Source organism: Podarcis liolepis (assembly GCF_965112155.1).
Source record: "Podarcis liolepis genome assembly, chromosome: 14".
In the NCBI taxonomy this organism is placed as follows: Eukaryota; Metazoa; Chordata; class Lepidosauria; order Squamata; family Lacertidae; genus Podarcis; species Podarcis liolepis.
The window spans coordinates 8164185-8186787 of record NC_139569.1 but is presented as its reverse complement, the minus strand read 5'-3'; the positions used below and the strand labels follow the sequence as shown (position 1 = coordinate 8186787).

The 22603-nt window shown below is 48.5% G+C and overlaps 1 protein-coding gene across 3 annotated transcripts in view; it reads left to right on the top strand.

The window, feature by feature from the left end:
• The window catches only part of CACNA1H (calcium voltage-gated channel subunit alpha1 H), a 371014-nt gene that overhangs the window by 229997 nt on the left and 118414 nt on the right, over positions 1–22603 (top strand). For all 3 annotated transcript variants that reach the window (XM_083474111.1, XM_083474110.1, XM_083474109.1), the window contains exons 8-10: positions 16988–17080; positions 19104–19887; positions 21845–22263. In XM_083474111.1, coding sequence (XP_083330237.1) covers positions 16988–17080; positions 19104–19887; positions 21845–22263 — 1296 coding nt within the window. The remainder of the gene's footprint in view (positions 1–16987; positions 17081–19103; positions 19888–21844; positions 22264–22603) is intronic.

The window sequence follows — 22603 nt, the reverse complement described above, 5'->3', positions numbered from 1 at the left end:
AGAACTCTTGGGCTGAATGTGAGAAGCTTCAGGGCAGATAAAGGGAAGCACTTCTTCCCTCATTGCATAGTTAGACTATGGAACTCACTCCCACAAGAGGCAGTTTATGGGCACCAACCAAGATGGCTTTAAAAGTGGATTGGAAAAATTAATGGAGGAGAAGGCTGTCAAGGGCAGAAGTGGAGCTGTGTGCACCCCGGGGCAGGGCTAGCTGCCCGCAGGGGCACCGCCCACGGCGAGCATCCCAGGGGGCGGCGTAGCGATGTCACCCCCCTCAGGGATGACACCTGGGGTGGACTGCACCTACTGCACCCCCCTTCCTCCGCCAGTGGTCAGGGAGTGCTAGCTACTATGGTTACACTCTACTTGCACTGTCAGAGGTAGTAACACTTCTGAATTCCAATTCCTTGAAGAGAGTGCTCATGTGGTGCTCTGGTTAAGAGCGGTAGTTTCGTAATCTGGTGAACGGGGTTCGCTTCCCCACTCCTCCACCTGCAGCTGCTGGGTGACCTTGGGCCAGTCACACTTCTCTGAAGTCTCTCAGCCCCACTCACCTCACAGAGTGTTTGTTGTGGGGGAGGAAGTGAAAGGAGATTGTGAGCCGCTTTGAAACTCCTTCGGGTAGTGATAAAGCGGGATATCAAATCCAAACTACTACTACTACTACTACTACTACTCCTCCTCCTCTTCTTCTTCTTCTTCTTCTTCTTCTTCTCAAATCCTGCTTGTGGGTCCCCCCCCCAGCATGTGGTTGGCCACCAAGAGCTCAAGATCATAGAATCATGGAATCGTAGAGTTGGAAGGGAGCCCAAGAGTCATCTATTCTAACCCTCTGCAATGCAGGAATATCTGCTGAAGCATCCACGATGAATGGCCATCCAAGCTCTGCTTAAAAACCTCCAAGGAAAGAGAGTCCACAACCTCCTGAGGGAAACCGTTCCCCTGTCAGACAGCTCGTACCATCAAAAAGTTCTTCCTGATGTTTAGTCATGTAACTTGAAGCCATTTGCTCTGTTCCTGCCTTCTGAAGCAGGAGAAACCAAGCTTGCTCCCTCTTCCATGTGATATATGAAGATGGTTATTATATCTCCTCTCAGTCTCCTCTTCTCCAAGTCTAAACATACCCGGAAACATAGCCTGATGCTGGAGGAGATGGGCCATTGGCCTGATCCTGCAGGCTCCTCTTCTGTTCTTAAACATTATATAAGTACCCAAAGTCACCCAATTGGTCAAGCTCTGTCTATTACATCATCATGTTGATACCATATGTGTTTAAAAAAATCATTTCTTCCATCAAATGTAAGTACAGTGGACGCTCGGGTTGCGAATGTGATCTATGTGGGATGCACATTCACAACCCGCAGCATTTGCAACCCGTAGCGGCACGTCTGCGCACACGCAATTTGTGATTTGGCGCTTCTGCGCAGGCGCGACCTCCAAAACCCAGAAGTAGCCAGTTCCGGTACTTCCAGGTTTCGGAACATTCATAACCTGAGAAAACGCAACCTGAAGCGTTTGTAACCCGAGGTATGACTGTACATTAAATATAGCCACCTTGTGGGTGTTTGTGAATGCAATGTGGGATTTAAATGTAAAGTAGAGAGAGATGGGCACCTGGGGAGAGAAAGAGAGGGAGAGAGAGAGAGGGGGGGAGAGAGAGAGAGAGAGAGAGAGAGAGAGAGAGAGAGAGAGAGAGAGAACCAGCTTGTTGGGTAGGTCAAAGTTCCACCTCTCCACAACTCCAGCAGGACCAACTAAATGTCTTTGAGAAGCTTGCAAATGAGGCATGAAAGCATCACTGCGTCCCTAGAGTTTATCCCATTACCTAGCCCTCAGAGATACAATGCCTTGGAACATGGAAGCTCCACTGACTCATAATTCAAACGTAAACATGGATCTCTAAGCCATTAGGTGGCAGGATGAGACAGGGCAACTTCCTTCCTCCAAACTGGCCCCTGCATCCCTCTAAGCTGGTTGATATGCATGCGCTGTGTTTCACGACATGCATGCACCCGCCAGAGGTCGTTGTGAACTTCTGGCGGCAGTAAGTCGAAGGGCGGGGATAGGTTCTCCTCTGCCCTCTGCCGAGGGGAGCAATCGAAATAAGACCGAGAACTCCTGTTACCGCTGACTGTTCCTTTAGCACTGCTCAGAAGCTCTCTTCTCCCTGTAATCTTTTCCTCCAGCTGAGAGAGGGAGGGAGGGAGGGAAGGTGAGCAACCCACTATTTTATTTTATTTTATTGCCCATCTTGGGCATTCTTGTCACGCCTCTCTCGCCACGCTTGCCTGGAGCTTTCTCCAGCGCATTTGCTGTATCAGCAGGGGACGCGTCCGAGGAGGATTCCCACCTTGCAGATGGCAAACAGGACGCGGCTCGTAGAGGACTTGATTAACTCGTCAACGGAGACGTCTTCTTAGGCAGAGAAGGCCGCAGTTATACCCACGTCCGTTCCTGCGAGGTTGGGGAAGGGGACTTGACCAAGGAGGAATCCCATCCCTGTCGCATTTAAAGGCTTATCAACTGAACACTTCCCGAAACAATACGCAAACCAAGATGTGCGCTAAGAAGAAGAAAAAGAAGAAGAAAAGTTTGGATTTGATATCCTGCTTTATCACTACCCTAAGGAGTCTCAAAGCAGCAAACATTCTCCTTTCCCTTCCTCCCCCACAACAAACACTCTGTGAGGTGAGTGAGTCTGAGAGACTTCAGAGAAATGTGACTGGCCCAAGGTCACCCAGCAGCTGCATGTGGAGGAGCGGGGAAGTGAACCCGGTCCATCAGATTAGGAGTCCACCGCTCTTAACCACTACACCACACTGGCTACTGGTTACAAGGGTCAGACTAGGACCTAGGAGAGAGAGCAGGGTTCATATCCCCCGCACAGCCTTGAAGTTCGCTGGGTGAGCTTGGGCCAGTCACCAACTCTCATCCTAAGCTACCTCACAAGGTTGTTGTGAGGATAATGTGGCTAGGGGAGAATGATGTGTTCCTTCCTTGGAGGAAGGAAGGTGAGATATAAAATGCAATCAATAGGAAATAAGTAACAGACAACCACCCTTTGAAATTCAAAATCGTCTGAAATTTGCAATGCAGTTCTCCAGCCAAGTGATGAGCGCAAAAAAGTGTATACACTAGGGTACAGTGTCCATAGAAATGCATGCATTAGTGAAAGTAGCACACAAGAATTCACTGTATGCAGGGAAATGGCTTTGCACCATTGTGTATCTTGGACAATAAAGGTAAAGGTAAAGGGACCCTGACCATTAGGTCCAGTCGTGGCCGACCCTGGGGTTGCGGCGTTCATCACACTTTATTGGCCGAGGGAGCCGGCGTACAGCTTCCGAGTCATGTGGCCAGCATGACTAAGCCGCTTCTGGCGAACCAGAGCAGTGCACGGAAATGCCACTTACCTTCCCGCCAGAGTGGTACCTATTTATCTACTTGCACTTTGACGTGCTTTCGAACTGCTAGGTTGGCAGGAGCTGGGACCGAGCAACGGGAGCTCACCCCGTCGTGGGGATTCGAACTGCTGACCTTCTGATTGGCAAGTCCTAGGTTCTGTGGTTTAACCCACAGCGCCACCCGCGACCCTGTATTTTGGACAAAGCTGCATACAAAAAAGAGCATGCTAGAAGAAATTTGCACTGAAATGCTGGTGAATTTTCATGAGGACTTCTAAATTGTGTGTGTGTGTGTGTGTGTGTATGTATGTAACTGCTGTGGAAATATGGAGAACTGAATTTAAGATTGGAAAAACGAGAAACGTGAAGAAACCTAAATTGACAGATTCATTCCTCCTTAGCCATGGCTAGACAGGGACAAATCCATGCCTTCTTTCATTGGAGAACTACGTCTCAAAGTTCAGAGAAGCATGTGAATTTCGAAGCCTCGATGTGTTTCGGTAGCAAGCTGAAATGGAATAGGATGGGGGCTGAGACCAGGGGACAAAGGCTAGAGGAGGCAGCTTCTTCTCCTTCCCAGGATACAGTTCTCTCAGTAACCCCCCAAAACAACCCTGTATGGATAAGCCAGTTTTATTTTTATATGTATAAACAAAGACTGAGGCTGCAAAATGGTAGCTTATCTGAGGCCACTTTGCAGTGTGTTGAACATTGGATTATCTTGCTCAACACTCAAACTCTCTCTCTCTCTCTCTCTCTCTCTCTCTCTCTCTCTCTCTCGCATTCTCTCATTCTTTCTTTGAGCCAGACATTTTAAAACTGGCAAACGCTTGTGAACAACTGTAGCATGTTCTTTCTCATTGCCTCCACTTTTATGGCTTTTCACCATCCCGTTCTCATTTATTTATCAGATGCCGCGGCGTCTGTTTCTAATCTCATGCACAGATCAGCCTTCCTTTACTTCGCCTTCACCCTGCTATGATCTGTAGTCCACGGCAGTAAATAACGACCCCTCCCTTTCCTTGAGCATCCGTCCAAGTTCTTGGTGGTTGTCCTGTTGTTGCGGCCTGCCCTGGGCTTCACATAATGAATTGTGTGGGGAGAGGGAGCGTGTTCCCCCTGGGCTCTACCCCAAGCCTGGTGCTCCTCAGTCCTTCCCCTTCCATGGCTGGTTCAGAACATGGAGACAAAAGGGTTACTTCTGCTCTCTGCATGCCAAGATGCGGCAAAGGCTTTGGCTAATTAGCATGATAAATCAAGCCTCATGAATATGTGATGAGGAGCGATTTATCATCCCTCGGCTGTTGATCTGCGTTATTTGTGCTGGGAGAGATGGGGCCCTCGTTTGGAGTCCGGCTAGATCAGACCAAAGGCCCATCTCACGCAGCATCCTGCTTCTCAAGTTGCCTAGATGTTCATCGCAGGAGGCGACTGATAATAGAATCAATGGGGGTGGTGATAGAATGAGAATTGTAGAGTAGGAAGGTGACCTCAAGGTTCATCTAGTCTGACCCCTCGCAATGCTGGGATCATAACTGAAGAATCCCTGATGGATGGACACCCAACCTCTGCTGGAAGTTCAAAGAAAGACAAAGGACATAGGAGAGGTGGCAGACTTTGGGGAATCGGATTCCTCCCCGGGTGGCAGTAAATAAGCAGATCAAACGAAAGGAGCGTTCTTACCAGATAGGTTCTTTAATAATCACAGCAAGAGACAAAGGAATGCATATCTCTTTAGAAATGGCGTTGCTCCCAGTAAAGGTTTACCCCATTAATCTGCATCACTCCTACATTTGGTAATCTGAGCTAGTTGCCTCTGCGCTTTCTGTTCTATCACTCTCAGAGCCTGTCTAGTCTTAGGCAAAGGGGGGTCAGGAATGCTTTCCAAGGACACTCAATCTGCCAGCTGTCTCTCTCTTGGTGTTTTCTCTTCTAGCTGTTCCTCACCCAGTATTTCCCAGCTTTTCCCCTCTGGACTATGCCCCTCTGCAAACCACTGTTCTAAATCAATACTGTCCTCCTGCCCTCGAGAAGGTTCAGAAAACGGCTCCCACCATTCCTCCTCAGTTCAACCCCTGACAAGACAGGACTTCAGCAGGTCTTGCATTTGTGACCATTTCCTCTTCTGCATAGCTGCTAAAACAGCAGAAGTCCTGTCCTCTTTCATATCTGCCCACCTTCTTCAGACTTCGGTTCACATGGCTGAATGTACCTCCATACTTAAAAAAAAAATCCTCTGCGAGTAGAATGTGAGCACGTCAGAAAGAAGGGTTCTCCTTAAAAGGTAAAAGTAAAGGGACACCTGACCATTAGGTCCAGTTGTGGCCGACTCTGGGGTTGCAGCGCTCATCTCGCTTTATTGGCCGAGGGAGCCGGCGTACAGCTTCCGGGTCATGTGGCCAGCATGACTAAGCCACTTCTGGCGAACCAGAGCAGTGCACGGAAACACCGTTTGCCTTCCCGCAGGAGCGGTAACTATTTATCTACTTGCACTTTGACATGCTTTCGAACTGCTAGGTTGGCAGGAGCAGGGACTGAGCAACGGGAGCTCACCCCGTTGTGGGGATTCGAACCGCCGACCTTCTGATCGGCAAGTCCTAGGCCACAGAGCCACCTGCATCCCTATAGGGTTCTCCTTAGCCTCATCTTATCCCTGACATGCTAGGTTTCTAGGTGAAGAGGGTTTGGGGGTTTTTTGCTTTGCCTGGGAGAACCCGCAGCCGTGTCCCTGAGACATGCAAATGTGTCCTTTGGTCCAGAGAGGAAAGGTTATGAAGATTTTTGGAGAGTAAGATATGTCTCTGTGAAATAGCGAGAAATAACTCTTCCAGGGGTTGCTACTGCCTGGGAATAGAACAGAAGTCAAGTTTCTTTGTTTTCCCCTGCAACCGGAGAGCTTGGGTCAGGAGCAAATCCATTAAATTCACCGCCGGATTTCAGAAGTTATCGCTGGAGGCAGAATTAGCTGCTTGGCACAGGAGAAAGAATGAACCTTTATTCCCTGATTGGAACTCGTTAGCCAGATCAATGTGCCCTCGAAAGGGGAAAGGACGAGAAATGCAGATAACACAGCCTCCAGGAATCCACGCGGAGGGCTCTGTAAACTCACCAAGAATAACACGGCAATTACTTTGTGCCCTCTCCCGCTTCCGTCCAAACTTGCCTCGAGAGATATTACAAGCCTCCTGTTAGGGCCAGCTCAGCAGAGAGATGAGAAGCGGACATTGGAGCCATTTGCAAAACCTTTGCCCACTTTCCCTTAATAGATTTTTTTCCCCCATGCTAATCGTCAATATTGCGGTGCAATACCAGATTTGCTGGTGGGGAGTGATTTGTCAATGCACAAATTTACATCATGGAAGGGTGTTCAGACAGAAGGAAGAGGTTGTAGCACCTGCTTCACATGCAAAAGATCCCCAACACTTTCAGGTGGGTACAGGTCACCAGGGGTCAGCAAACCTTTTCAGCAGGGGGCCGGTCCATGGTCCCTCAGACCTTGTGGGGGCCAGACTATATTTTGGAAAGGGAAAAAAATGAATGAATTCCTATGCCCCACAAATAACCCAGAGATGCATTTTAAATAAAAGGACACATTCCACTCATGTAAAAACACGCTGGTTCCCGGACCGTCCATGGGCCAGATTTAGAAGGCGATTGGGCTGGATCCAGCCCCTGGGCCTTAGTCTCCCTACTCATGGGTCAGACCATTGTCTAAAACACCAGAGATCTGTTGCCATCATAGGCAATGCTGAGCTAGACTGTCCAGTGATACTGACTCAGCAAAAGGCAGTTCTTTGTGTTCCTCTTGAGTTAGAGCAGGTTCAGGGAGCCTTCAGTCCCCCAAATGTCACGGAAATGCAACTGTCATTAGCCTAGCAAACACAGCCAATGGGGTATGGGAACTGGAGTGTCAGGAGCTGGAGTCAAGCATAGGTCAGCAATAGTACATTTCCAAGCACAATTCAAAGTGTTGGTGCTGATCTTTAAAGACCTAAACGGCCTCGGCCAAGTATACCTGAAGGAGCGTCTCCACCCCCATTGTTCAGCCCAATGGGGTCCAGTGCTGAGGGCTTTCTGGCGGTTCCCTCACTGCGAGAAGTGAGGTTACAGGGAACCAGGCACAGGGCCTTCTTGGTGGTGGCTCCCGCCCTGTGGAATGCCTTCTCATCAGAAATAAACAACTATCTGACTTTTAGAAGACATCTGAAGGCAGCCCTGTTTAAGGAAGTTTTTAACGTTTGCTGTTTTATCATATTTTTAATATTCTGTTGGGAGCTGCCCAGAGTGGCTGGGGAAAACCAGCCAGATGGGTGGCATATAAATATATTAGTAGTAGTAGTAGTAGTAGTAGTAAAAAATGTGTTAGTGCAGTTAACCAAAGCAGCTCAGTTGTAGTGCTCACAGTAACCCTTTCCAGTAGGTCTTGTTCCAATGAGGCAGGTTCGAGAATTGAAGGGTGGAGCACAGGATGGGTCAGAGGAAGAGGCAAGTCAGACAAGTGAAGGTGCGTCCTCACCCTTTCCTGCACGGCTGTCTCCCAGAACCAGGAGGGGACTGAAAAGGGAAGAGCAGAGGCAGCGTCCATGCAGGCTCAGTCTCCAACTGTGTGTGTTCAGCTCATCAGGGGAAGGTACATAAACTAATGGATGGCAAGTGATCCCCTGTTGCTGCAACTGCTCCGTAGAAGACCTGAGAATAGCTGCCTAGGCACTAGACTGGTGTGTGAGCTGCTGTAAGAGTCATCTTTGACAATCAAAAGTTCGCTGTCTGCTGTCCACATTCCTTTGGTGGAGGAGTGCCCTTGTTAGGTTTCGGGCTAGCAGTTCCCTCCCTCCCTTTGTCCTTGGAGAAGCAGAACCAAGGAAAAATAGTCTCTTGCCATTTAAAGAGATTTTTAATGATCGCAGTGAAAGAACGAAGAGTCTATTCTCAGAGTAAAGGTGCTCCCAGTTAAGGTTAACACCCACTTCCCCCCAAGTCACCCTCATCACTTTCTCATCTTGCAACCTGATCTCGCAACCACTTTGCTTTCTGACCTTGGGCTGGGCAGATGTAGGCTTCCAAGGGAGAGAGAGTCAGTTAACACTCTCCCCCCCCCCCGGGTGGTTCTTCTCCTAGCTGTTCACCACCCAGTTCTTCCCAACTTTTATCTAATGAACTATGCCCTTCTGCGAACCACTGTTCCAAATCTATATTGTCCTCCTGCTCCTGGGAAGATTCAGAATCCTGATCAGGGAGAGGGGGAGGCTCCAACCATTCCTCATCTGTGCAGCCCTCCTCAACATGGTCTCTGACAGCCCTTGACATACTGGCAAACAACAAGGTCAACACCAGGCTTCTTTCAATTCCCCCCTCCCCTTCCAATTTTCTTTTTTTAAAAAAAAAAAAATCATATTTTGTTTCTTCCAACGATCATTTTGCATGTAATTAGGCTTTTAAAAATGCATGCAAACTTTGATACCATCAAGCCCTTTGTGCAAGGAACTGTCCGAGGTGGGAAAAGGTTGATTGGGTTGGAATCACCAAATTCCATGTAGAAATCCATTTAAAACGGAATCCCCCCCCCCCAAATCCTCATTTTAGCTGCTGTTAACTGAGCTGAGCTGCTCGAGTAAAGCAGAGAGAAACGGAGGCATGGCAGCTTAGGGAAGGAGTCGCCTGAAGCGGGAGGGGCCTAGGAACAGAGGAGGCCAGCTAAGGATAGATTCTCTCACTCATTCATAATAATTACTGAGTGATTATGAAGCGTCTTACACATCATTAGGAGCACTAGCAAAATGATGTATTACTAGATAGCGGTGGTGTAATGTTTCTGGCTGTTTCAAAGGAGTTTGTGGGTCACCAGCGCGGTCCCTACCTACCCATAAATTATGGGGCTTTGTAGCCCCTTAGATCTATACTCCAGGTCCACTGGCGTTGATGGGGCATCACCCCACCAAACTTAGCCTGCCCCCAGCCAGCCCCCAGAATAGAATAGAAGAATATAGCTTCCAACAGAGTATTAAAATACAGTGGTCTGTTAAACATTAAAAGCTTTCCTAAAGAGGGCTGCCTTCAGATGTCTACTAAAAGTTTGGTGGTAGTTCTTCTCTTTGACATCTAGTGGGAGGGCGTTCCACAGGGTGGGTGCCACTATCAAGAAGACCCTCTGCCTGGTTCCCTGTAACTTGGCTTCTTGCAGGGAGGGAACCACCAGAAGTCCTTCGGCACTGGACCTCAGTGTCCGGGCAGAACAATGGGGGTGGAGACGCTCTTTCAGGTATACTGGACCGAGGCCAGCTGCCAATCAGCTTCTTCCTCCTGGGTCTCAGGCCATACATTTAAAGTAAGGCCACTTTAAACAGTCATGAATTCCTCCCAAAGAATGATGGGAGCTATAGTTAACAACAACAACAACAACAACAATAATAATAATAATAAATTTATTATTTATACCCCGCCCATCTGGCTTGATTTTCCCCAGCCATTCTGGGCGTCTTACAGCACATAAAAAATTGTAAAACATTAGACATTAAAAATTAAGGGTTCTGAGGTTGGTCAGGAGGCTGCCCCCCAGAGCTGTGGTTCCACAATCAATCCCTCTTCACAGGGAACTCCAGGAGTTGTAGCTCTGGGAGAGGAAGGAGGGATCTCCTAGCAACTTTCAACACCCTTAACAAACCACAGCTCCCAGAATTCTCTGGGGCAAGCCATGACTGTTTAAAATGGAAGCCTAGCATTCTCAATGAATGGTGTGAATGTGGCCTCCTTGTAGAACTTAGCAGGCAGGAGGAGGAGGACAAAACTAGAATTAGTTGATCTTCCTGTGATTGGCTCTAGCTTGGCCTATCATTTCTCTGGCGCCACCTACTGTTGCCCTCCTGCCTTCCACCCTACCAATTGTAATGGGTACTCTGTACCGCTGGCTCTGTCTTTTGCCCTCTGCCCTCCTCTCCCTGCTTTAGTTTTCTCCCAGCTCTCCCATCTTCCACAGCCATCTCACAGCTCCTCCTACCTCCATACTCCAGCAGACAGCCGCCCCTTTCTCTGAACTTTCAGAGTGCCCAATCCTTTCTCCTTCCCCACCCCTGGGGGGCAGAGTCTCCTTTGCTCACCCCAGCGCCAGTTTGTGATGGAGTTTGGCAGCTTCCCCCTCCAGGACTGGCTTGCCAATCATCTTAATTGAATCTGTTTGGCGTCTCTCTCCCCCTCCAGCAGCCAATTTCCGGTTTGCTGCATAACCTCGCCCGAAATTGCTTTCTCAAAGCAAAATTAAAGTCGGTGCCGCTAGTCAGTTTTATCTCTGTGGATTGAAGCAACTGCGTGTTGCATTAATACGGGTGCTGAATGGCAGAGGAATTCTGCAGGGAAGGTTGGAAGTGGTTTAATTGCTCAGAGGCTAGCAAAGGGTGGACTTGCAGTGCCTTGACACTGAAACCATGTGAAATCATAGAACCTTTTATTTCTAAGTCAAGCTCCTCCCAGGAGAGATGGACGGATGAAGCTCGTGGTTCTGGTTTCTGAACTTCCTGATATCAAGTTCAGTTCTCTCCACCTCAGTTTGCAGTTGGTGTTTTAATAAGAATCATAGAATAATAGAATCATAGAACCATAGAGTTGGAAGAGACCACAAGGGCCATCGAGTCCAACCCCCTGCCAAGCAGGAAACACCATCAGAGCACTCCTGACATATGGTTGTCAAGCCTCTGCTTAAAGACCTCCAAAGAAGGAGACTCCACCACACTCCTTGGCAGCAAATTCCACTGTCGAACAGCTCTTACTGTCAGGAAGTTCTTCCTAAAGTTTAGGTGGAATCTTCTTTCTTGTAGTTTGGATCCATTGCTCCGTGTCCGCTTCTCTGGAGCAGCAGAAAACAACCTTTCTCCCTCCTCTATGTGACATCCTTTTATATATTTGAAGAAGCCCTCGTGAAAATGAATCAGGATTTTAATGCTGAGTTTTCCTAAGATACACATTTTGGCCTAATGTACACATGTTTGCAGAGCAATTTCCCCATATACGATGCATGATGGAACATTATTTTCACAACATGAAGAAAATATCACAAAAGTAGCCATAAGCAATAAATGAAACATTTAAAAATACACAACTAGACTGAACAATTTCCACACAAATCATAACAAGATCTAAAATAAAGATTCAAAAAAAGACCTCAACAACCCCTCTTAGCAACACAAAAAAACAAAAGAAACCCTGAACGACACCCCAGCTGGAGCCCGTTCATCAGCCTCAGTTTTTGTAGCTGGAGTCAGTCAGGGTCCTGCCCTCCCAAGCCAGGTGGAAAAAGTTCTGCAAGGCAGGGAGCAGGTCTTCCAGGACTCACAGTTATGATGCTCCATCATTCAGTTTCCTTCCCTGATTTAAAAACCAAGAGGTCACTTTTTATTATTATTGTAATCGAAATAAAATTGCAAAGCGTATTTTATAAGAGTAGAGATGTTACTCTGCAGAAACTGGGACCATTTCAAAACCCTTTGCCCATTTTCACATTTAGGTTTTCCCCAATAATAATTTACTTGCAGCGCAGTAATGGAGGGGTGATGGACAATCTTTTCTGGTGGGAAGCAGCAGATCTTAATCTATGCCCTCCTAGTGACCCAAAATTGACAGGTGGGTGGGGCCACCCACCCTTCAATCAACTGGTGTCGGGTGTTGCTGCGCTTTGAAGCCCTGATTGTTGGAACGTCAAAGTGCAGCATAGAGCTGCTTGAAAGCTCTTTTCCTAACAGCGCTACCTTTATCCTTAAACCTTTGAATCAGAGTAGGGCAGGGCTGTTTCCAAAAGGGCTTTCAAACAGCCCCTCACTGCTCCTTAGATACCTATTTTCAGAGTTTCAAAGAACAGCATTGGGAGGAGGAACTGGAAATGTCTCCCCACTCCTTGAGCAAACTGCACTCCCACTGCCCATCAACTGATCGGCTGGTGGGTCTGCGCCTTATTCCAGCCAACAAACTATTGGGAGCTAACTTTAATCTACCAATTGTTCCTTTGAGATCCCACACCTGACATCAGATGTGCAGCAAGTGCTGCAAGCAAATGGGATTTTCGGAAACTTGCAATGTACAGATAACGATCCACATTCGATTCTGTGATGGGTCAGAACTGGTCTGGACTGATCCAGACCCCAAATGGGTTCCCAAATCAGAATGTGTGTGTACAACCCTACAATTTAGGGCAGAAGGCCTTCTCGGTGGTGGCACCCACCCTGTGGTTTAGACCACAGTGTCACCCACGTCCCTTTTTGGGCTTCCTAGAGGTACCCGGTTGGCCACTGTGAGAACAGAATGCTGGTCGAGATCCACATTCACACTGCACATTTAAAGCACTGTGGTTGCACTTTAAACAGTTGTGGCTTCCCCAGAGAATCCCCCAATTTGTTAAAGGGGCTGAGAGTTGTTAGAAGGCCTTCCTATTCCTCTTAAAGGTAAAGGTAAAGGGACCCCTGACCATTAGGTCCTGTCGTGACCGACTCTGGGGCTGTGCGCTCATCTCACTCTATAGGACGAGGGAGCTGGCGTTTGTCCGCAGACAGCTTCCGGGTCATGTGGCCAGCATGACTAAGCCACTTCTGGCAAACCAGAGCAGCGCATGGAAATGCCGTTTACCTTTCCGCCAGAGTGGTACCTATTTATCTACTTGCACTTTGACGTGCTTACGAACTGCTAGGTTGGCAGGAGCAGGGACCGAGCAACAGGAGCTCACCCCGTCATGGGGATTCGAACTGCCAACCTTCTGATTGGCAAGTCCTAGGCTCTGTAGTTTAACCCACATCGCCACCCACATCCCCTTCCTATTCCTCTTATAAAACCTACTATTCCCAGAGTTGTTTAACTATCAATCACTCTTTTCGGGGATTGGTTTTAGAATGGATACTCCATAAGGAAGGGGTCTCTGGCTGCATCCACACCACACATTTAAAACATTATGATGCCACTTGTTTCCCTCAAAGGATTCTGGGAGCTGTAGTTTGTTACGGGTGCAGAGAGGTGTCAGGAGTACTCCTGCATCCCTCTCTTCATAGCTGCCCCAGTGACTGGTGAATGCCTAGCTGGGGCAGCAGGTCTTTCTGACGCTGCCCGCCTGTCCCAGGTCCTGGTTCCTGCCTTCCTTGCACAGCTCCACGTCCTGGGCCTCAGTTTCCCTGATTTTAGGGAAGCACCACCTGCTGCTATTCCTTTAATCAGTCCCAGTGCTTTTGCCATGCAGGAAACAGAAGCCACGTACAGCCCACCCCGGCTGGGGACAGCTCGCATTAACAAGCGTCTCTCTCTCTCTTTTCCTTACAAGTTCTAACACAGCTCGCTTCTCGCGGTGTTAATTAAGTCCTCGGCTTGCCTTTTCCACGACTAAAAGGAGATTGAAAACACAAGTACACTGTTAGTTCACCGTTTAATTAAAGCCTCTTTCCCCTTGTTCAAATATTTAACCGTAGCGGCGGCAAGGACAATTATGCATTTTTAACGGGTACCTCCAGAGCACATTTCCCGAGGAGCGTAGAAGGAAGAAAGTCACTTGCAAGCCTCTCTGTGCCTTTCCTTTGAGGCTGTGCATCGCCTAGAGGCTTTGTGAGAGCCAAATTACCCACTGAGGTGCAGGAGAGCACTGAGCTGTGTTTTTTTTGGGGGGGTAGACTTTGGGCTCCCAAATTTCAGTGACGCCCTGTGCAACTCTAAAATTCAACAGCCCTGCCTCTCTTGGTTCATTCTACAGCATTGCTGTGGTGCCCCCTGCAGTGCAGAATGGGTGGTGCTGTGGTCTGAACCACTGAGCCTCTTGGGCTTGCTGATCAGAAGGTTGGCGGTTTGAATCCCCTCGACAGGGTGAGCTCCCATTACTCTATCCCAGCTCCTGCCAACCTAGCAGTTCGAAAGCACGCCAGTGCAAGTAGATAAATAGGTACTGCTGTGGCAGGAAGGTAAATGTCTTTTCCATGCACTCTGGTTTCTGTCACGGTGTCCTATTGCACCAGAAGTAGTTTAGTCCTGCTGGCCACATGACCAGGAAAGCTGTCTGTGGACAAACACTTGCTCCCTTGGCCTGAAAGCAATGAATTAAATGAATTAAACCAATTGAGATTAGGAGTTATTAAGCATTCCACGTTGCAGCATGTTGAGAAGGAGGCTTAGTGCTATTTTCCTGGATATAAATGCAGGTGATAAACTCAAACTGTGTTTTAAGAAACTCATCAGATTTTTAAAACGCCGTGCAGAAGCGTTTATGTACTGCCCTCCCATAAAATATCAGGGCAGTGTACTGCAACATAGAGACATTAAAAACCCATTTAAAAAGAGGACAGAACAATCCTTAAGATGACTGGCCTCTCAGGAAGATTTGATGTGTAAGAGAGCATGTCCTTGAACTCTAATAACTCTTGCTTGTCTGGATGAAGGATGGAGAAGGGTGTATGTTTGTGGATATATATATAAAACTAGTCTACTGGAGTAAGGAAAAATTGCAATTGTTGCTCCACCCACTTTTGTCTCTGGCTCCACCCACTCCTGGCATGTGGCCCTCGGAAGCTTGCCCCGAAGGGGATGTGGCCCTTGGGATGAAAATGGGATTTGCAATGTGAATTGAACAGAAAGGTCAATAGAGGCTGCGCGGGTGGCGCTGTGGGTTAAACCACAGAGCCTAGAACTTGCCAATCAGAAGGTCGGCAGTTCGTCACCCCATGACGGGGTGAGCTCCCGTTGCTCGGTTCCAGCTCCTGCCAACCTAGCAGTTGGAAAGCCCGGCAAAGTGCAAGTAGATAAATAGGCACCGCTCCGGCGGGAAGGTAAACGGCGTTTCCATGTGCTGCTCTGGTTCACCAAAAGCGGCTTAGTCATGCTGGCCACATGACCCGGAAGCTGTACGCCGGACCCCTTGGCCAATAAAGCCTTTTTAACCCGCTGCTAAGAGTTTTGGAATATGCTGTCATGGACTGGTTGAATGCAGAGGAATGGAAGGAGGAGCCAGCTGGGGGACCCCCAAGGGAAGAAGTGCTCAGAGCCAGGGGAGTGGTGGTGGGACGATGATGAATGGTAAGAGAGAGAAGGCAGGAAGACGGGAGGAGGAAGTGTCAGAAGCTGAAGAAGTAACAGGTCTTAGTGAGCAGGGAGAGTCTGTGGCAGAGAGAAGTTCAGAATCAGAGGCAGAAGCTGAAGCAGGAGAGGAGAAAGGATTAGAAGCAGAGATGAGTCAGGTTGGTGAAGAGTCATAGCTGTCTCCCCCTCCTGCTGCAACAAGCTCCCCTCCTCGCTTGTCTCCCAGAACCAGAAGAGGCATGAAAAGGGCGGAGGAGAGGGTGGTTGCATGCAGGCACAGTCTCAGATTGCTTGGGGAAACTGATTTTCATGGAGGAAGACCACTGGGAATGAGCTGCTCTGCTCATTAGGCATGACACTCAACCAAGTCTTTGGCGGTTGTGTTTTTGCTAATAAAGAGTTAACTCCATTTTTGAACTGCGTGGTTACTGACCGGCAGACTCCTGTGACATATGCCTTGCTCTTCTGTAGCTTCCAGCTTCTCATGTGTCTGTTTCTGCTGTCAATACCAAGCAAGCTCAACTCATGAAGAAACCACAGGACAGGCCGTTGGTTACATATGGGATCCTCATTATTGCAATGATAATCCAACGGAAAAAGCCTTGGCTGCAGGCTTCTGCAGATCTTGGCAGACTCTCCATGGCGTCTTCAGCTGTAGACGATCGCCGAAGTTTGACATTAATCCATGTGTACCTATTTGCAAAGTCAACGCCAACTCTGGATAATCTGTTAGGGCACTTGCTATCTTGGTAGAGAGATGAGCAAGGCACCCAATTAAATTGCAGAGCATGAGGATTTGCAGAAAAGTTTGTCCTTTGCTAGGCTGGATCTCTTTCGCAAAAGGAGGGTGGAAATTAAGGTAAATGTAAGCTGGGGTATTTGAAAGCTCTGCCAATACTGACTTTTGGAAATCTGGCTTCATCATATTGCAACGAGACTTTTCAAGCCACAGGTTTGGCTGCTGAGATGTTACAGAATATTAATGAACTTTATCTCGGAAGAATACCTTGGATAACCAGAACTTATTCTCCCCCCACCCCACCCCCATTTTTCTGTTCTCTTTTGATTACTTATCCCCACCTAAACCAGGGAGGTGTCTTACAAATGTCGATCAGAATAATGCGAGGAAATTAGATCCTGCCATGTGTTGCAATAAATCTATGCATTTTTAAAAGTTTTTTAAAAAAAATCTCAAAATTTTATTTTATGGGTTTAGTACTGTTTTTTATTCTGAATTACCTATGGGGAGCACCAAAATCTTTTAAGTGCTGAGGACCTCCAAACATCTTAACCCAGTCCTCTTTATTTTTTCTTCCATCATGGACCCCGTGGGAGGCCTCCGTGTGAATGAGGGAGTGTGTGATAATGTGAAGGGGAGATGAATAACAAAAAAAGGTTGTGTGTGTGTGTGTGTGTGTGTGTGTGTGTGTGTGTGTGTGTGTAAAAACCCATCTGTGAACGTGTATGGGGCTCTACTTGCAGATTCAATTCCCAATTGCAGTATTTTATGTATTTTTCTTGACTTTTCTTCCTCTCATCTCTTTCCCCCCCTACAGGTTATAACCCTGGAAGGATGGGTTGACATCATGTATTATGTCATGGATGCGCACTCTTTTTACAATTTTATATATTTTATACTACTTATAATAGTAAGTATGGGGATGGGCTCGGGCGCATGGGCAGAGGGCGCTGTCATATCTTGTGAGCATTGGGCTGTACCCAGAGTAGACCCTTTGAAAGTAATAGCTGCACAGTCGTACCTTGGATCCTGAACGCCTTGCAAGTCGAACGTTTTGGCTCCCGAACACCACAAACCTAGAAGTGAGTGTTCTGGTTTGCGGACGGTCTTTGGAACCTGAATGTCCGGCAGGGCTTCTGCAGCTTCCGATTGGCTGCAGGAACTTCCTGAAGCCAATCAGAAGTCGTGTTTGATTTCCGAACATTTCAGAAGTCAAACGGACTTCCGGAATGGATTCTGTTCGACTTCAGAGGTACGACTGTATTTCAACGCATTGCTTTCAATGAGTTTGCTCTGAGTAAAGCTTAGTTGGACACAACCCGTAGATCTGGGTGCTACAGCATATATTCCACCCATGTATTATTTCTGCTAGGTGTTAGGGACAGGCAGGACAATGACAAGTGTGCACCGGAGGAAGAGGGGCTAACGAATTGCTTGGAAGAGGGGGGCAGTGATTTGTGGGGACCTATACCAGCCCAGAGGCAAGAATCGGAGGCAGGGGGAGCTTCAGAGCACAGGATGGGTCAGAAGAAGAGGAGGAAGAGGCAGGTTGGGCAAGTGAAGGGCTAGGCACTTACCCACCTTCTCCTACACCACTGTCTCCCAGAACCAGGAGGGGAGTGAAAAGGGCAGAGCAGAGGCAGCTTCCATGCAGGCACAGTCTCTGGCTGCAGTGTGCAGCCCATCAGGGGGGTACATAAACTGGTGGAGGGGACTGTTAGCCCACGGTTGCTGCAACTGTTTCAGAGAGTACATACCTAGGAATAGCTGCCTAGATGCTAGACTGCTGTGCATAAATAACCAGAACTGCCAAAGCAACAATAAGTATCCTCTTCACCAATAAATAGTTAACTCTCTGCCATGTGCAGTCCTTGGGTTGGGAAGCATCCTTGACACAAGGGGACCTACCTATCCCCTCTGTCAGGTGGAACTGAACCACTAGGCTTCAAGGAGCTAGTTCTCCGCTTGAGCCATAGGCCCAAGGGTGACTAACCTGATGCCTTCTGAATGATGTTGGAGTCCAGCTCCCGGCTGACATGGTCAGTGGGCATCAATGAAGGGGGTCTGAGACCCTCCAGATGTTGCTGGATTAAGAGTGTTTCCCCCAGATGATCTCAGTGACCAACGTGGGATGGGATGGGCAGGACATTCCTTAAGGTACCCTGGACCTAAATAATTCAGGACATGGGTGGCGCTGTGGTCTAAACCACTGAGCCTCTTGGGCTTGCCACTCAGAAGGTCAGCTGTTTGAATCCCCATGGTGGAGTGAGCCCCTATTGCTCTGTCCCAGCTCCTGCCAACCTACAAGTTCGAAAGCATGGCAGTGCAAGTAGATCAGACATGTCCAAAGTCCATTTCAACCTCAAAAAAAGCTCAACACTTAACAACTTTGGGGTAAAATCGGAAAAAAGCTCAACAACTTCAATCCAATAAAGGTCAACAGCATTGGTTAACCCTCACGGCCCTTTGAATGGACTTAACCGTCCAGGGGTCCTTTACCTTTTTAAAACTTAATTCAGGGCTTTGGACCCTAGTACAGTTTGGCCCAGATGATGATGATAATAATAATAATAATAATTTATTATTTTTACCCCGCCCATCTGGCTGGGTTTCCCCAGCCTCTCTGGGCGGCTTCCAACAGAATATTAAAAACAATGCAGCATCAGACATTAAAAACGTCCCTAAACAGGGCCTCCTTCAGTTGTCTTTTAAAAATAAAATAGTTGTTTATTGCCTTGACATCTGCTGGGAGGGTGTTCCACAGGGCGGGCACCACCACCACCAAGAAGGCCCTCTGCCTGGTTCCCTGTAACCTCACTTCTCGCAGCGAGGGAACCTCCAGAAGGCTCTCAGCACTGGACCTCAGTGTCCGGGCAGAACAATGGGGGTGGAGAATGATATTGCAACTGCTCTGTTTCTCTGTCCCCTTCTAGGTTGGTTCTTTCTTCATGATTAACTTGTGCCTGGTTGTGATAGCAACACAGTTTTCTGAAACAAAACAGCGGGAGAATCAGCTGATGCAAGAGCAGCGAGCCCGCTACCTCTCAAACGACAGCACAATCGCCAGCTTCTCCGAGCCGGGGAGCTGCTACGAGGAACTCCTCAAATACATCTGCCACATTTTCAGGAAAGTCAAGAGGAGGACGTTGCGCCTCTACAACAACTGGCAGAGCAAGCGGCGGAAAAAGGTCAACCCCAACGGCGGCGGAGACGACGGCCAAGGCCGCCGGAGCAAGAAGCGCATCACCTCCATTCACCACCTGATCCACCATCACCACCATCACCACTATCACATCAGCAACGGGAGCCCTCACGGGCCACGCTCCAACCCCGAGATCTGCGACCTTGAGCTCAAGGTCATGAAGCCCGGAAGTCAACTCATGCTTCCGCCGCCATCCCCCAACCTCCGGAACTCTGCGGCTCCAGATTCGGAGTCCGTCCATAGCATCTACCATGCAGACTGCCACGTGGAAGGGCCCCCGATGAAATGCAAGTCTTCCAGCGTCACGGCGGGGGTCAAGCTCTCCAATCACGGCAACATGAACTACCCGACCATCTTGCCTTCTCCCGTTGGCAGGGCTGGTGCCGCCCCGGCGTCGGTGGGGCAGAAAAATGGCGGGAGCAGTGGCGGCACCACTCCCGTGGCTGTGGTCAATAGCCCGGTGCATATGAACGTGGACTCTTTTGGAAAGCTCCATCATTTGGTCGGAGAACATGGTAAGGGGGGAAGAGTTTGGTATCTCGGCTTAGGTTCAGCAGGCAAAGAGAGAAGGCCAGTCGTGGAATCAAAGGGTGCTGAGAATACAAGAATGTAGGAGAAGCCCCACTGGATAAGGATAATTAATTAATTAATTAATTAATTAATTAGTAAATTATTGTTTATTATTTATAGCCTGCCCATCTGGCTGGGTTTCCCCAACCACTCTGGGAGGCTCCCAACAGAATATTTAAAAAACACAACAAACATTAGAAACTTCCCTAAACATGGTTGCCTTCAGATGTCTTCTACAGTGGTACCTCGGGTTACAGATGCTTCAGGTTACAGACAATTCAGGTTACAGACTCCGCTAACCCAGAAATAGTACCTTGGGTGAAGAACCTTGCTTCAGGATGAGAACAGAAATCGTCCTCCGGCAGCGCGGCGGCAGCGGGAGGCCCCATTAGCTAAAGTGATACTTCAGGTTAAGAACAGCTTCAGGTTAAGAACGGACCTCTGGAACGAATTAAGTACTTAACCCAAGGTACCACTGTATAAGATAGTTGTTTATCTCCTTGGCATCTGACGGGAGGGCATTCCACAGGGAGGGTGCCACAGCCAAGCAGGCCCTCTGTCTGGTTCCCTGAATGCTCATGTCTTACAGTGAGGGAATCCCCAGAAGGCCGTAGGAGCTGCACCTCAATGTCTGGGCTGAACAATGGGGATGGAGAGGCTCCTTCTGACAATGGTTAGCTGGATGGCCCAATAGGAGCCCACAACCAAGGCACAAAAGCTGTTGGTGTCTGATAGACCTTTCCACCACCATTAAAGTTGAGCAAATTCCTCAAATTAACCATGTACTGTGTTGAAGTGCATTTCATGGAGCATATGGTCTGCCCGTGGCGATTTGCCACAACAGCTACGTTCTATCGTCAGAGCTTCCTGAGAACAATATCAGTCAATTATCAAGGCAACTCAGATAGCCCTTTATGCTCTTAATTTAGCTTCAATTGAAGCATCCAGTTATACCAGTGATTGCCAAACTTGGCCCTCCAGCTGTTTGGGGACTACAATGCCCATCATCCCTGACCACTGGTCCTGTTAGCTAGGGATGATGGGAGTTGTAGTCCTAAAACAGCTGGAGGACCAAGTTTGGCCATCACTGAGTTAAACCCTTTCACCAGTACATACAGGCAATCCCATGTCAGTGTGAATTAAACCAATTTTATGTAACAAGACCAAATGGGGACACGTTAATCCCATGGGCGAGAGGTTTAAGAACACCCAGCTGCTCATGAAATTGCACCCCTCAGCTAGGGTTGCCATACGTTCAGAATTTCCTGGACATAGCTGGAATATGGCAGTCGGAAGCAATGTCTGGGCAGAAACCACTTGAATGTTTGGGGAAGTACAGACACATGGCAACCCATGTGTTGAAAGTTTGTCGAAATTCCTTAAAAATAGCTCGAAAACTTTGCAAAAAAACTCAACAACTTTTGTGTCCAGATTTTCACCTTTTGAAATATGTCAACCCTACCCTAAGCAAATCCTCAAGCTGCGCTTAAGAACCAGGTAAGGTAAAGGTAAAGGGACCCCTGACCATTAGGTCCAGTCGTGGCCGACTCTGGGGTTGCGGCACTCATCTTGCTTTATTGGCCGAGGGAGCCGGCGTACAGCTTCCGGGTCATGTGACCAGCATTACTAAGCCGCTTCTGGCGAACCAGAGCAGCGCACAGAAATACCATTTACCTTCCCGCCAGAGCAGTACCTGTTTATCTACTTGGCAGATAGATTGGTAGGAGCAGGGATCAAGCAACGGGAGCTCACCCCATCACGGGGGTTTGAACCGCCAACCTTCTGATTGGCAAGCCCTAGGCTCAGTGGTTTAACCCACAGCGCCACCCGCATCCCTATTAAGAACCAGGTAGGAAGGCCCAAACTGTCCCCATTCATCTCATCCACCTCCTTCCATTGCAGGTCTTTGTCGGACATCCAGCAGGCTGTCTGGCTTCAATGTGCAGTGCCCCCTGCCCAGCCCACAGGCCAACATGCTGAACTGTGAGCTGCAGAACTGCCCCTACTGTGCCAGCATCCTGCAGGACCCCGAGTTCGAGTTCAGCGAGTCGGACAGCTACGAGTCGGGCGACGACAACACCGGCGTCTACGAGTTCACGCAGGATGTGAAGCACGGAGACCAGAGGGACCAGATCCAGCAGCAGAGGAATAAGAAGAGGAAGAAGAAGAAAGAGCCAAAGGAGAGGAATAGGATAGCCAGGTTCTGGAAGGCGTTTGGCAACAAGCTGAAGAGGATAGTGGAGAGCAAGTATTTCAACCGGGGGATTATGATCGCCATCCTCATCAATACACTGAGCATGGGGATAGAGTACCACGAGCAGGTAGGTGGCACTCGTCTCCCGTTAAGCTGGCTTTTGTAGGAATGGGGGAGGAATCGGATTTGACTTGCATTCAACGGTGAATCCACTTGGTTCGCAGCCTGCAAAACAATAGGAGGACCAGAACGCAGCCAGCCTTGGAAATTCACATGTCTCTGAATTTTGCAGCCCAGTTTTTTTAGCTAAGCCAGGGGTCTGCAACCTTTAAGACAAAAAGAGCCACTTGGACCCGTTTCCGAAGGGGAAAAAAACTGGGAGCCGCAAAACCATTGCAACATTTAAAACAAATATATCTCCGGAGCCGCAATCTGACAGCGGGCGGGAAGGTGACGTCGGGACGGTG